General features: G+C 41.4%; 2 protein-coding genes across 2 annotated transcripts; one reads left to right on the top strand and one right to left on the bottom strand.

Moving 5' to 3' along the window:
- Positions 1 to 1485: 1485 nt before the first annotated feature.
- LOC147849890 (uncharacterized) lies at positions 1486 to 1887 on the bottom strand. Its single transcript, XM_087337273.1, has one exon. The coding sequence runs from the start codon at positions 1885 to 1887 to the stop codon at positions 1486 to 1488; it is 402 nt and encodes a 133-aa protein (XP_087193399.1).
- Positions 1888 to 3078: 1191 nt separating this feature from the next.
- Positions 3079 to 3852, top strand: LOC147849889 (photosystem II reaction center W protein, chloroplastic-like). Its single transcript, XM_087337134.1, has 2 exons — positions 3079 to 3260; positions 3383 to 3852. Exons 1-2 carry the CDS (start codon positions 3155 to 3157, stop codon positions 3694 to 3696), a joined length of 420 nt encoding a protein of 139 aa, XP_087193260.1. The 5' UTR covers positions 3079 to 3154; the 3' UTR covers positions 3697 to 3852.
- The last annotated feature ends 9023 nt before the right edge of the window (positions 3853 to 12875 follow it).

Genomic DNA, 12875 nt, shown 5'->3' with positions numbered 1-12875 from the left:
GAGCTCGGTTTCTTCGCCAGGCGGCGGTTACAACAGAGTATCGCTATGTATCTCTCTCTCCCTCTCTATCGCTCTCTGTACAGGAGTTATGCACCTACAACAATATCAACAACCTTAACAACACACTTTCAAAGTGATTGCCCTAAGTCATATTTATACTTATATGAACTTAGGGCTATTTACAAATATAGCCTCAATAGACTTACTCAAAACATATTTACAGATATGTCTTCTTTTCCGGTTCTTTGCGGCTCTCCTCCAGTTTCCGGATCTCTTCCGGTTCTCACCGGGTCCTCTTTATTCATCACCGGATCCCATCCGGAGAGACCGATTTCCCAACATAAATACATCCTTCACAAGTGAAAGGTATGTAAATGGATGTGTTGGCATACCCTCTCTAAGCTTATGAATTTGAAATGTCTTCATGACTCTTGGATGTAGATGTTCGAGCCGATAATGCCATAGTAAAGTATGATCAACTTGAGGGTTTCTTGAGGCAATGTGTGCTTCAATTGGTGTTTTGTCCATAGCTTCAAGGGGGTAATGTCTTCCATGTTTGGGAGACACTATCTTTACAACTTGTCCTAAAGGTAAGGTATATTTGATAATTTCACTGTTGTAATGAAATTCAATTATTGCACCATTTTTCGTGGCTTCACTTAGAGACAGCAAGTTCTTCGCCAAGCCAGGAACATAATATACATGGGATATACTAATTGTTTGATCATTGTCTATTGACAGATGAACTGTTCCCTTTCCTAAAGCCAACTTGACTACATTATCACCAAAGAGAACTTCTAAAGGTGTAGGAAGTTGGATGTAATCATGAAGAAGGTTTCTACTGTGGGTAAGATGATGGGTTGCACTTGTATCAAATAACCATAAATTTTCCACATTGAAGTTCTAGTTGGTTGCCACAAATGCTTGGATAAAAGGGTCAGTATCTTCTTGTTGGTTTTGTATTGAGGTTGTGTGAACATGTGATGAGTTTCTTTTACTCTTATTCATGTAATCGTATTGCTTCTTTCTGCAGTCTCTTTCCATGTGACCCACCTTACCACAATATCGACAAATGATTTGAGAGGAAATACTAAGGGCACTGGAATTTTGATTTTGGAACGATTTTTTATTCTGGACCTTGATTCCATCCTGTATAATTGGTATGTTCTTTGTGTACTTATTATTGTTTTGGAATTTGTTCCTATTAAAATTACCTCTCTGATACTTCATCGCAGCAATCATTGCCATGTGTGGATTGTTTGAGACATTTTGAGGTTTTCTCCTTCGAAGATCTTCCTGCTTCATCTTGGAGATCAGATTTTGTAAAGAAAGTGTTGGATCAGCCCCATCGATCACTATAAATGGGCCCCATGAAGTTGGTAAGGCTCCAAACATGATGTCTACCTTCATTTCTTCATCAATCTTGTTGCCCGCTGAAATTGTTGTATCATATGCAGATTGATATTTGTTGATGAAGGTGTCAAGTTAGTCATCCTCTTTCATTTCCAAAGTGATGAGGTAACGAAATGAAAGGACTTTTGTGGTTCGATCTGATGGTTCGTGGTGTTCTTTAAGAAGATCCCACATTTCTTTAGACGACTCAAGGTGTTTGACAAGATCGACTTGTCTATCTGTTAGATGCATGATGATTTCAGTCCTTGCATCTAGATCTTTCATCTTCCATTCTGTTGTTTCAGGTTCTGTGGTTGGTTGTTCAATCTCACCTTTGATTATTCTAAGTAGGTCCATTCGTTGTAGGATGAGTTCCATCTTTAATTTCCACATCCTATAGTTATTTTCGTTTAATTTTTCGATAAAATACTTTCTTGTGGTAGGTGTTGTTGATGTTGATGTTGAGGCCATTGATGTTCCTTCACTTGAAGCCATTTCTGCAGACCTTCCAGATCGACATGTAGAGAATGCTTAGAGAGAAAATGGATATCTAGGATTGTTTTGGCTCTGATACCATGTAAGTATTCTAGATAATAAAGCTTCTATGTATAAAAACGCCCTAACATAATGATTCTTATTGATGATAGATATATAGGTACAATATTGGAAAGCAATTACATATGTTCTTCACGGTTCTTGAAGTAAAACAGTTACATGTGAACCTTCATGGTTCTTTATTCATGGTAAAGTATTTTCTAATATCTTAATATATATTGCTTACATTAATAATGTTAATTATTAGGAAAATCTTATATGTTGCTATTTTGGCTTAATATACATCTTAATCCTTTTATGCAAAATGTTATAATTCTAGTCTCATAGGTTATAGTTGAATTGTGATGACGATATTAAAATAAATACATCTTTTTCATTATAATTAGTTTACCCTAGTGGTAAGTTGTTATACTATTAACACTTGTGTCTTGGGTTTGAAACCCAATTTCTCACTTCCCTATTACTTCATACATATCTCTTAATTTACTAGATGCCACTGTGGAATGCAAGGGTTTAACCCATGACCACCTCCTCTCTCTCTCTCTCTCTCTCTCTTTTATCATAATTAGATTATCCTAGTGGTAAGTTGTTACCTTATTAGCATGTGTGCTCCAATTTACATTTTTGTGTGAAAAGTTATACAATGTCTTTCCCTATATGGACTCATTAACTCTTAGAGGTTAATTTACTAGATGCCATTGTGGACTGTAAGGGTTGAACCCATGACCTCTTGGTCTCCATTGGGCATTGAAAGGCCTAACCTCCCAAACTTAGAGCCACGTGTCTAGTTGTGTGGTGGCTATGGCCATGGGAGTGCTAGTAACCATCCTTACAAATCCGAATGGAAGTAGTAAGAAACCTTTCACAACTTACATAACAAAAGCTAGGTTTTTAAGTGGGGGTTCCCAAAGAATATCCTCCACTCCGCAATTTCCTTATATTTACAAGAATATCGCTCCCCCCCACCCCCCCCCTCTTATCCATGAATGAATGGGAGGGGATATAAAGAGCGTGCCACGTGGCGGTCTGCGAGGGGCTAATCAGAGAGACGCCCTTATCCATTCACTTCACGCACAAACTCCGCCTCCCCCCCCCAACCCCCAAACAAATCGTATCCATCATTTTCTTCTGTCAACAAACACACACACACACACACACACACAGAGTCAGTGAGAGAGAGAGAGAGAGAGATCTCCATTTGCCAGCCATGGCCCCTGTGTCCGCATCTGCAGTGGCATCGTCTGCCATCTCAACCACCTTCTTCTCTTCTTCTTCTTCCTCCTCATTTGATGCCAAACCCCTAAATATCGTGGGTAAGCGATCATCCTTCTGCTGCTTCTCCTCCCTCCTATAGTTAGTTAGTTAGTTAGTTAGTTAGTCAGTCAGTAGTAACAAGCTAACTAATTTGAAATTGAAAATATTTGAGTGTTTCCAGGCCTACCAACATTGAGGAGGAACCTGAAAGTGTCATGCAGCTCTACTAAGGTTTCTCCTTCTTCACAATCTTCTGCTTCGGCGGCAGTGAGTGGCTTCATGGCATCCTCATCATTACTCCTGGCATCTACTCACCCGGCTATGGCGCTAGTGGATGAGAGGTTATCAACGGAAGGGACAGGGCTCTCGCTTGGACTCAGTAACCCGCTCCTCATCTGGATCCTCCTGGGAGTGGCTACCCTTGTCTGGGCCCTCTACTTCACTTACTCCTCCTCCCTCCCTGAGGGTGATGATGACTCTGGCCTCGCGCTCTAGAAGATACACACCATCAATCATCCTTATCTCCTCGCTCCCTCTGCTCCCTCTGCTCCCTCTGCTCCTGCTAGATTACACCCCACATAACCACCCTCTCCCCCAAAAGATGTATATGTACGATGAACCTATGCAATGTACTGTTGAGTTCTTCTTCTTCTTCTTCTTCTTCTTTTCCTCCTACTTCGCAAAGTAGAGCTCATGCAATGACCAATCAATCATAATTTATTCAAAGCCTGCGTTTGGATTAACCACAATCTTTATTTATAGTTAATAGTATATATATATATGTGGTAATTAGAAACCCTTGACGTTGCCATACATGTGTGATGTGATTGTTGCCGCATCTCTAACCTCGCGATACAAAAGTATCACCTATATATGTAGGCATTAATCTGTGCACCCCAAGGTTCAACGCAGAGATTTACCTTAGAAAGGGTTAGTCACGATGTTGTTGATGTCAGTCTAATCATAACATCATTTTAAGATGTCTGTACATGTGTGAGAGAAAGATCCGCGACCAAGTGTTGGTGCCATTTTTAACAAAAAGAGTTTCGTGTCTCCTCTTTTTAGTTAACCGATTGGCATTAATCTTAGTATTCGGACGTGAAGACAACCATGATGTTCTATGAGCAATCCTAGTGTTTGATCAAATATTTCCAAGTGAGCAATCTAATATGGTGAATGTGAGGAATTAAAACCATGCAATATCAAATATATTTTATGAGAGCTTAAATAACACGGGTAAGAGGGTGAGAGGCTGGTTTTGTGTGCTCTAGGGATCCATCAATAACCCCAATGGTGGAAATCTTATGTACTGCTTACATGAAGCGCTTGATCAAGTTCATGGATGATTACTCACTTTGATCATGCTTCTATCTATTACTTTTCATTAACTTGAAATTATGCACGTTGAAGACATTATAAATTTGAAATAAAGGTATTTCTTCAATTTTGCAACTCCTGCAATATTATGGAGTCCAAGTTCCAAGAGTGCAAGATGATGTCAAGATTAAAAGCAAAGTACAGTGTAACTAACAATGATGCCTTCAAGGAATCATTTGTGGCTTTCTCTTCAAGCAATCTAATTTGGGAGAATACCACTTTGGTTAATAAGAGCAAAACCACTTTGGTACAAAAGCAACTCTTTCAAAAAGAAGTAGACCATGTGTCAAAATGTGAACACAACTAACAATATCATAGACCCATTGATCATGAAGACGATGTTTTCACCCATTTCAAACTCAATTGTGGGTTGATGTTGAGTGAGGAAGCATTGAACTGCAGTTCACACATTAGGGGGGGTTGAGATCGTTAAAAGTAACTATAGTAATAAATAGGCGATTAATCATTTGATCATAGTTGTTAGAAAGTGCTTATTCTATGTTTACGTTTTAAAATACTCTAAAGTCTTCTATACATATGAATCCATGTTTTAGAAATGCCACTTTATAAGATTTCACATATTCTACATATTATTCTAAGTATTCGAGGTATTCTATGCATTTAATGTTTCCAAACAAGCTAAAAAATCAATTCCTTTAAGCTTTCAAATCAAAGAAGTATTCATCGTATTTTATCTATGGAATACTTATTCTACTTGCATGATAAATAAAGGTAGAATACTTTCAAAATAGTTGGCATACATATTCTATGCATATTGTATGCCATGTATTCTACAACAATGAAATTCATAGTATCAGTATCTAAAAATAGAAGTGATTTTTATCATTGTTACAATCACATTTGAAGATGTATTTAAGAAATCTAGAGCATCGCACATCTATGTGTGGGTACATCTAATAAATAAGTTTACAACTTAGTTCCGATTGTTAGTAGTCCTTTGTTACATCTTGTTTTTTCACCTCATTCCAAGTTATCATTAATAATAATTCCTACAGTGTATCAGAGTGAGATTCCCATCAAAACTTGAATATTATCCTCTTGAATCGTATATCTCTAAACTTCTTTCTAGTCATAGTTCCTCCACAAAGTTCTACACAATCAATATGGCTACCTCTAGCATGATATATCTCCTAGATAAGTTAATAGAGAAGAATTCATAAACACTAAAAGTTGAAGATAGAAGTCGTGTTGGATATTGAATGGCTTCTTAAAGTTGTGGATGGCACCTTCGAAGAACTAATAGACTTGAAAACATTATCTAGAAGAAGAATGGAAAACATGCAAAGGCTGAGATAAAAATGGCACACTTGGAAATCCTATTGCACATAGACGAAGCAAGTAGATATTATGTGGAGACTAACCTCATATTGTTGGAATGTGGTGAACCTCGTGGATGTTGGCCAAGGGGGATGGTCGACGGTGTGGAAGGAGACATGAAGCCAAGCACAGGAAAAAGTCAAATAGGGCGTTACTATAATACCAATTATTCAATGAGTAAAAACGATTGTAACTAACCATGCTTCTCAAAAATAGGAAGCATAGAGTCTTAATATATAAGTGTTGTGTGAATGAGAGAGAGGAGGAGGTATGTTTTAGAGAGAAACTGTACAAGAGGGGTGAGCACTTCTGATAGTCGATCGGTGTTTGTAATTGAGTTGTACCATTAATATATTATTCTTTCTTGTGGGGAAACCCTGTGTGGTCTATCCATGTTATAAGGTGTGTTGATCTCGTGTTACGGTGTAGTCACACACCCTTAATCGATTGTAGCTGATTTGATAGGATACCTATTCTTGTGTTCCTTGTGAGTATATAGGGATCAATATGTGTCTCCGAGTGGCATAACGGAGCAGACGAGTTGGGTATCCATGGAATGAGATATCTCGGATACCCTATAGTAAAGTTACCCCTAACTCTCGTATCTGGTTGAGTGCACAGTCGACAGGACGACCCAAAGCCATTTCGCTCTTTCCTACCACAATACCTTGATCTAGTTACTCGGAAGTAGTAACCGAGGGTGTGTTCCCCCAGAGGTGTTAATAGTCTAAAATAAAGTAAAATAAGGTAAATATATGAATAGAAGCATCCGTTCCACCCGATCACCCCAGAGCTATGATCAAGACATAGCCAACCTACCACCCACATCCCATACCGCTGGATAGTAGGATGAGTAATACCTTGGAAGAGATTAGCACGATTGTCATGATGAAAGCCTAGCCCTCACCATTGGTCCACCACCGATGTTTAAGACAACAACCTTCCTACGTATTGTCCTTATGAGGGTAGCTAACCTTCCCGCATTCAGAAGTGGAAGGATCACGCACAATTGGAAGGATAAGGAATATTCTGTTTGATTTTAGGGTTTTTTTAACCATCTCACAAAACTTGTGATACCTGTATCACTTGTGCTCAAAGACTCAATGGAAAATCTTAAAATCTCACCATTTCATAAAATTGAAAATTCACGAAATTAGGCAAATTTCACAAATTTACGCCATGTTTTTAATCGTAAAATTAACTACTCAAGTTTTTGATAACAAGTAATATTCACAAAAAGCGATTGATTTAAAAAAAATTAAGCTTTATATCATTCGAGTTCTTACAAGCTTATATTGTTAACCATCCATGGCAAAAATATAATCTTGGGTTATTCCTCTCATAAGAATCACTACCATAGAGCCTAGTATAGAATGGCGATTCATCCTCCTCCTCATAAGGATCTTCATTACTTCCTCGGGATCGAAGTGATCTACAACCCCGAAGGCATCCTTATTAGCCCATGGCATTATGTGCTGAGTATGCTCTTCAAATTCGGTATGACGGAATGCAAACCTGTCTCGACTCCTCTGGACCGGAATGTGAAGCTTTGCCCTGACTCGAGAATGTTATGCAAGCCGAAAAGGTTCCGACAAATCGTCGGAAGACTTATATATTTGACCATCACCCGGCCAGACCACAGCTATCCGGTAAGATTGATTAGTCAATTCATGGCGCATCCGACCGTGGAGCACCTTTAGTGCGCGCATCGAATCCTGAGATACGTTAGCGGCACTAAGGATAGGGGGTTGCTATATCAGACCTGTGTAGCCAGATAGCTTGTCGGCTACACGGATGCCGATTGGGCCGGAAATGCCGGCGACTGCAAGTCTACATCCGGATATGCATTTTCACTTGGAAGCACCACGGTCACCTGGAGCCACAAAAAGTAGGTGACAGTTGCATTGTCGAGCACTGAGGCTGAGTATCGAGGAGCGGTTGTTGCAACATGCGAAGCCATATAGCTCAAGAGGCTCTTGAGGATCTACGAGTGGAGGTGTCTTATCCGACGATGATCTATTGCGACAACCTCAGTAACATCCAGTTGGCAAAGAACCCTGTCTTTCACGCCCGGACAAAGCACATTGAGGTGCACTACCATTTTGTCCAAGAGCGCATTCTCTCCAGTGAAGTGGAATTGCTACATGTTCCGACGGATCGACAAGTGGCCAATATCTTCACCAAACCTCTAGGTTTAGACAAGTTGCAACACTTTTCTGGTGCACTAGGTGTGCAGTATCTCGATATGCCGAACTTGAGGGGGAGGAATGAGGAAGACGACCGAAAGGCCAAGCCGGAAACCGATTTTGACTTCGGCCCGACTAAAGAAGTTGGAGTGCACGGGACGGCTAAAGAAGCCGAGACCGGACGCAAGGGGAGTCACCGGAACGGAGAGCCCAAGCTGAAGCCAACAGAACAAGGGGGAGGTAAAGCCAAGAAGACCAAGACACAGACATGGTCTGATGTCGTGCGGGGTCTGAAGACCGAAGATGAATTAGAGACAACCAATTCGGACAAGAGCTGGAACGAATCGAAGGCAACCGATTCTGAAGAAAAGTTTGATTCAGAGGAGCCGGATTAACTTAAGGCCATACAGACGAGGAGGCAGCGGAAGTCGGCATCGATATGGAGGGACCGATGGCTCGAGAAACGCCGAAGTCGCAATAGTGAAAGAGTTGAGGAGGGTCTTATGAGCAGACAAGCCAACTGAGAAGGTTGAGGTGCGCGAGAGTTGAACCAGACTGGATGTGGAGCGCGAGCCAAGCGAGAAGACACCAAGTGGAGCCGGAGAAGAGGACCGACAGACACAGATATAAACATTGTGATCCGACCTCAAGTTAAGCTTGAGGGGGAGTGTTGAGCGGACAAGCTCAATTGGATCCGGATCGGTGTACGGATGGTATCTGAAACCAGGAGCCGGATCGGATTGTAACCGGTTTGACCATATATCCTTCACCATCTGCATGTGTGTCATAAGATAAGTGTCATGCTCATCACTAGTGAGTGAGAAATAGTAACGCCTTGTTGATCGCAACTTATTCTTTCTATTGAGCGGCAAGCTCAACCGGATCTGGATCGAAGAACCAGATCGGTGACCCAAACCAAAAATCGGATCAAAGAGCTAGATTGTAATCGAGATCAGGATGAACCGGTAGGCCGTTAGAGGCCTACAAATCTAGCCTAGTACGGATGCATATTTTTGGGAGTTAGTGTCAGTCGACTGTATGAGGATTGAAGTACTTGTTAGTACTTCTGTTAGTCCTTTTAAAGACTTGTATAAAAAGTGTTATGTAGCACATTGTATGTACATAGAGTGTTATTATTTTTAATTTAGTTTTATGTTGTTTTGCTCTAACTTCTCTCGTGTAAGGTTTCATTAAACCCATGTCTGTATTCTATGGCTATCCGATTGAGTTGGTTTTGTCTTAGCTTTCGCATATTTACTTTTATAGGGTCACAGAGAGAGCGAGTGCTGGAAAACGCACGCTGATTCAGACAAATCCGGATTCGACAAGACCAGACAGGGAAGCCAACAACGCTCACACTACGCGGAAGGACCAGAAGGATCCAGTTTCGGAAATGGATCGGGCCCTTCCTTTGTGATGAAACACAAGGCTAACTCGATGAAGACAAACACCTCGAAACCAAACGAGGTATGGTATGTTGATTTTGGATGTCAAACCATATGACAAGCCACGCGGAGTGGTTTGCTTATGGAGAAAAACCGGAACAACCAGCGTTGGTCGAAACTAGAGACGACACCTAGCATACCATCGAGCACATCGAAGAGCTTCGCCTCACCCATGTTAGGCAGAAGGGAAAGTTAATGAACGTCCTACACGTTCCTACAATCACAAAAATTCGTGTGTCCGTCAGACATATTGTCGATCAAGGGATGCAGGTTCGGTTCACGCACCTCGGGTGCTTCATGGAAAAAGAGGGCAATGCCATTAGCAAGGGCGACGAGATGGGAGGATGTTTATCCTCGAAACGTATGATGTTGGCACCGCTATGTTTGCAAAAGGAGAGAAAGTCGAGATTAACCTGTGGCACAAGTGGATCGACCACATCAATTTTTGGAAGCTTCACGAGTTGCAGTCGAAACACGTGGTTTCCGGACTGCCAAAGTTCAGTGGCCGGAATGCTACTCTATTCTGCTTTCCAACTAAGCAGTTGACACACATCTCTCGATGCACTCCCTTTACTTCTGGTAGAAATTTCTGGTTGGCTAACAGATGCATCTCCGTCTCACTCATATGGCCTAATCTCTTGTGCCATATCTCTCCTGCCGAGTCCGCTACCACATTCACTTCTGACTTGCACAATCATGCATGCATCATATACAATGTGTCTTCTTTCTGTGCTCGTGCCACTATGAGGTTTCCACGGCAGAACTTCCACTTGCCATTCCAAGAGCTACCATTGTAGCCCTCATCATCCATCTTTCTAGTAGATACTAGATTAAATCTGATATTGGGGAAGTTTCGAACATCCTTCAGAGTCAGTCGACACCCAGTTGACTTCGTCAAGCAGACACTTCCGACTATGGCTACCTTGCACTCTCCATTGCCACCCATCTTTACATAATTATGGTCTCCGTCTATTTAAGTCAATAAATACTCTCTCAATGGAGTTATGTGGAAAGATGCACTAGAGTCGATCACCCAAGTGCATTCTTCGCTTGCAAGGTTTGCACTTACTTGTTCACAAACGAACAAGAGTTCTTCAATGCTCGTAGCAATGGCCGAAGTGTACTTTTCTTCAGGAATCTTCTTGGGTTTGCCATTATTACCGACACTCTTGTCCTTCTTAAGATGTTGGCAGTCCTTCTGGAAATGTCCAGGCTTTCCACAATAAAAGCACACAAGCTTACCTCTGGACTTCGATCTGGCGTTGGATATTTCTCACCTTGGTGGACTCCTTTACCGCTTGTCCTTCCTTCTCTTCTCCGCGTTGTCGTAGTGTAGTCCGCACACTACTTGAAAAATGTAAAAATAATATATCCGATTTAAGTACATATATATAAATAAAAGAAAATATTAAAATATTTATTACATGCATAGGGTAGGGTTCGACCCTGTACCTCCATCTAAATAAACCAAAACTTTACCATTATATTAACTTATCATAAGTGTTATAAATATAGATTTAATAGGTATAAGACTTTTATTGATGCTTACCATTATTAAAAGGTAAATCATGCATTTTTAGAGTGCATGAATACCTTATTTACAAGAAAAATATAAACCAATAAAAAAATACACGTGCACATCTAGCGTGCATGAGCACTATATTTAGGGAATAAAAGCATAGTGGAAAAAGAAACTCATGCACATTTAGTGTGCATGAACACTTTAGAAAAGCAAGAAGTTATGCTTAGTCTCTCCCATCCTTATATAAGGAGCAGAGAAAGATGTATATGGGGGTTGATTATTTTGTAAGGAAGGACCAATATAATATATTCGTGGGATTCACGAATTTGTCATCTAAATTGTCTCTTACTATCTAAATATTGATTAAATACACTAAACTCGTGGGATTCACAAGATTCATAACTTACCTCTCGTTCTACCTATTCATTACTAGCTTTATCTCATATTCTTCTTTCTCCTAGTCCAAAACCTCAGTGGTTCCCACTCGACTCACGCAACGATCCGGAGCCAAAAGACACGACACAAGTGGTGAACTCGACATGAAACCGGGTGGCAAGGAGATGGAAATTCAACCAGAGGCTAACAACATGATGGCGATGTTCGAGCAGATGCTACAAGAACAACACGCGATGTCGGAGATTGCGGCGGTAGTAGAGCGGCTCGTGCAACGGAACGGGCATTTCAATGGGAAAGATGTGTCACAATATTTGCGAGATTACAAGGTGGAAATGCTATGGTGCGGAATTTTGGAAGGATTACAAGTGACATCCTTCAACTGGGTGGCGACCGACGGTCTTCAAGGGAGTATCCATGGGATACGACAACAGAATCCAACATGGGAAGCATTTGAAGAGGCCCTAAAGACCACGTTCGCCATCTAGAACTCCTCCAAGGCAACGAGGAGAGGATTCGAAGATTGGGTGGAAACGTCGGACAAGGGGATGAAGGTCCTCGATGTGTTTTTGGCATTCGAAAGTCGATTCGGGAGGTTGTCCGCGAGAGATCAAGCTATCCTCGCACTGGACAAAGTGATCATGTTCCTACGAGCCGTGGACATCCGAGACCGGAAAGACCTTGGAGTGCTTCTGGAGGACACGACCATCGAGAGTGGCCTCACCGATGTTAACTCTTAGGGCCGGACAATGGCCTAACACAGGGTGTCTACGGAAGACACTTCACCAAAGGGTGTTACGGCAACAAGATTAGACTCAACGATTAATCCGACTTAATTAGGTTACTTAGCATGATCGTCTTTAATAATCACATGCGTAAGATATAACAATGAATGCAGAACGGAAATTAACACAGAGAGATAACAACACTAAGCTTTATTAATTAACCGTTATTCATTACATTGTATCCGGGCCTTTAAATAGGTTTCCGGTCTGTATTACAAAACGGTGCCATCCGCACCTGTTCGGGATCGGTTCGGATCCGGAACGGCATACCGATTCCGGTCCATCCGTCCACACTCATAGCTTACTTACAACCATTCCTACTAATTAAATAACTCCCCGTTTCACACTCTGGACTCCTTTGCCGGCTAGTAACACATGGCACGCCCGTGGGACAGTACCTTGTACGTCGAATCCACAACCGACCCTTGCTATTCTTCGTCCAAAATATCCAGAATGCTTTGTTCGAGAGTCTCCAATGGTTCATCTGGAATTGGTTGTTGCTGTTGTTGTTGCTGCTCTGTTGATGTCTGTTGCGACGGGTCCGTTGGTGGCTGCTGCGGCTGCTTCTCCGTTTGTTGCTCTGACACCGGCGTCTCCGTCGTTGCTCCCTCCGTCGTAGTGGTCTCCG

This window comes from Azolla caroliniana, unplaced genomic scaffold (assembly GCF_043228905.1).
Source record: "Azolla caroliniana isolate FFs.n. ecotype wild unplaced genomic scaffold, voAzoCaro1.0.p SCAF_22, whole genome shotgun sequence".
NCBI lineage: Eukaryota > Viridiplantae > Streptophyta > Polypodiopsida > Salviniales > Salviniaceae > Azolla > Azolla caroliniana.
Note: the sequence above shows the minus strand (reverse complement) of the source record. Positions and strands in the feature narration are given on the sequence as shown.

Excerpts from the sequence above, each read along its gene's own strand:
- LOC147849890 (XM_087337273.1), bottom strand. The coding sequence starts at position 1,887 with ATGGCTTCAAGTGAAGGAACATCAATGGCCTCAACATCAACATCAACA.
- LOC147849889 (XM_087337134.1), top strand. The coding sequence starts at position 3,155 with ATGGCCCCTGTGTCCGCATCTGCAGTGGCATCGTCTGCCATCTCAACC. Across the intron at positions 3,261-3,382 it reads CAAACCCCTAAATATCGTGG|GCCTACCAACATTGAGGAGG; the intron begins GTAAGCGATCAT and ends GAGTGTTTCCAG.